Source organism: Physella acuta, unplaced genomic scaffold (assembly GCF_028476545.2).
Source record: "Physella acuta isolate Inbredline_101_S28 unplaced genomic scaffold, ASM2847654v3 ptg000921l, whole genome shotgun sequence".
Taxonomy (NCBI): Eukaryota; Metazoa; Mollusca; class Gastropoda; family Physidae; genus Physella; species Physella acuta.
In genome coordinates, this window is record NW_026732438.1 from 1 (window position 1) to 2,316 (window position 2,316).

Below are 2,316 nucleotides of genomic sequence, written 5' to 3' on the forward strand. Positions count from 1 at the left end.
ATATATATATATATATATATATATATATAAGTTCTATATATACTATATATAAAATAAATGTAATTTTTATAGGCCTATATACAATATAATAAATACATGTTCATGATTTTTTTTTAGGGTTGTGAGCTGTGACTGAGTAATACACACTAAAATGAAGTCAAGATACAAAAAAGCTAAAAGAATTTTGACATTTTATTACAACAATTTTGGTTTTAAACCACCATATCTTGTGCTGGTAATATTTTTACTTAAATTTGTTCTATATTTATCATAATTCACTCATCATTCAACCACAATGCACAAGCATTTAATATTTATGAATATCTAGATTATTCTTGCGATGATACAAACTTGGATGTTTGATTTTAACTTATCTAATATTACTAATAAAAACATTTTGGTTTTTATTTTGATATAGATCTGGTACGTTACTATTATATTCTGGTATTCTTTACTATTCATACTTTATGTCTTTAAATGTTTGTAGGTTTTGTGGCACGTTTTGCAAACAAGCACTGATGGATAAAATAAACATTGCTGAGCAGCTCCCAAAGTATTTAAATGGTGAAGTCAAGCTACTTACTACAAAGTGTGCTATAAAAGAATGTGAATTAGGAGGTACAAACTATTGTTGTTACATAAATCTAGAAATGATGCTTTTGATATGTTGAATAGTGATAGTTACACAGTTTGTGTTTTTTTTTAACTTAGTTCCTTTTTTGTTTCTCAATTCCAATATTTAGGGTCACTTTTGTATGGACCTTTCAAGGTGCTTAGCCAGTTTGATATATATGAATGCCCACATTCATGGTTCAAAGGTAGTGCTAAATGCCTGCGGCGTGCTGCCTTGAAACAGAAAAATCATTTTATTGTTGCTACACAGGTTAAGTGTCTTTACTTTATTGAAGTAATTTGTATCCCTCATATTTTTTAAATTTTTGTATCTGATCCTTTATTTTCAAGTTTATTAGAGGGGAAAATAACAGCTGCAGTAAATATTAAGTTTGAAAAAAATTCAGAATGGTTGATTAATAATAAATTCATTTAAAAACAGGATGAAGAACTCGCCGAAAGTCTTAGGGAACATAATATCCCTTTGTTACATATTTCACACAACTGTATAAATCTTGAAGCCCCATCAGATAATTCAAAAAAGTTTGCCGAGGAAAAGACAACTAAAAAGCTCCTGTTATCACAAAAACAAGAAGCTACAATTGCTAAATTGAAAGAAGAACTTCACATACCAGAAAATGATAGCGACATTAAAAAGAAGAAAAAGAAAAGAAAAGGTCCAAATCCATTGTCTTGTAAAAAGCCCCAAAAGAAGACAGATATCCATGGAGTCTCCAAAGGAGGTGTAGAAAGTATAAAGAAAAGGATGGAGAAAAAAGAAAAAAACTACATTTGCTTAGTCATGTCAAAAAAGAGATTTTATAAACTTTTAATAAAAGTTTTTTTTTTAAGGTTTTTTTGGTCATTATTCTCTACATGTGATGTTTAGTTAAAATGATAGATACATTTGACCATAAATAAGAAAGTAGAATATAGAAATATAATGTGCTGTGTCAAATAGATGTTTACCATAGAAATTAGAAATATGTAATCAGAATTATGTTTATAAAAAGTAAACATTTTTGTTTACATATTGTAAAGATATAAGATATGTTGATGCCAAAGTCGATATCGATTAGTTAACAAATAAGGTTCCCTTTTTAAACCTGATGGTCCATGGGGAAAGTGAAGTAGAGATCATTTGTTTCTGTGACATCGGTATATGAAAGGGAAAATGTGGTCAGCACTATGCAAAGCCGCCTTTACTTTCCCTGACTTGAGCTAGGTACCCATCAGAGTTGGATGGACAAAGAAACGTTTTAATAACATAAAATGAATTTGAACACACCGTCCCATTTACCTATTAGTGGGCTTACTAATACTGATATATATTAAAAATGATCATTCTAAAGAAATTTTATGGATTGACTTGTGGTATCTAATGTCCGCATATCAAAATTACTATAGGCCTACACAAGTAGTTTTACTACCAGCCTCTTTGGAAACATTCGTTATTCAAATGTGGTTATCTTTAAATTATTAAATGATGCACTGTCAAAACGGACCCATCAAAGCAACACAACTTAATGGGCCATATTAGAACAAACTTGATAAATTGGCCGAAAACAAAGCAACCCAGTCAAAATAGAAGTTAGGGCCCCATGAGGGTGGGGTTGAAGTAACACCAGTTGTGAGGGTGCAAGTTGAAGATACTGCAGCCCTACCAAATGTGATTGTGGCAGTTCTACTTCTACCACCATATCT

The 2,316-nt window shown here is 30.6% G+C and overlaps 1 protein-coding gene across 1 annotated transcript; it reads left to right on the forward strand.

Moving 5' to 3' along the window:
* The first annotated feature begins 93 nt into the window (after positions 1 to 93).
* On the forward strand, positions 94 to 1,516 carry LOC131953425 (rRNA-processing protein UTP23 homolog). The gene is made up of 4 exons (XM_059316600.1): positions 94 to 236; positions 490 to 618; positions 744 to 883; positions 1,055 to 1,516. Exons 1-4 carry the CDS (start codon positions 152 to 154, stop codon positions 1,499 to 1,501), a joined length of 801 nt encoding a protein of 266 aa, XP_059172583.1. The 5' UTR covers positions 94 to 151; the 3' UTR covers positions 1,502 to 1,516.
* The last annotated feature ends 800 nt before the right edge of the window (positions 1,517 to 2,316 follow it).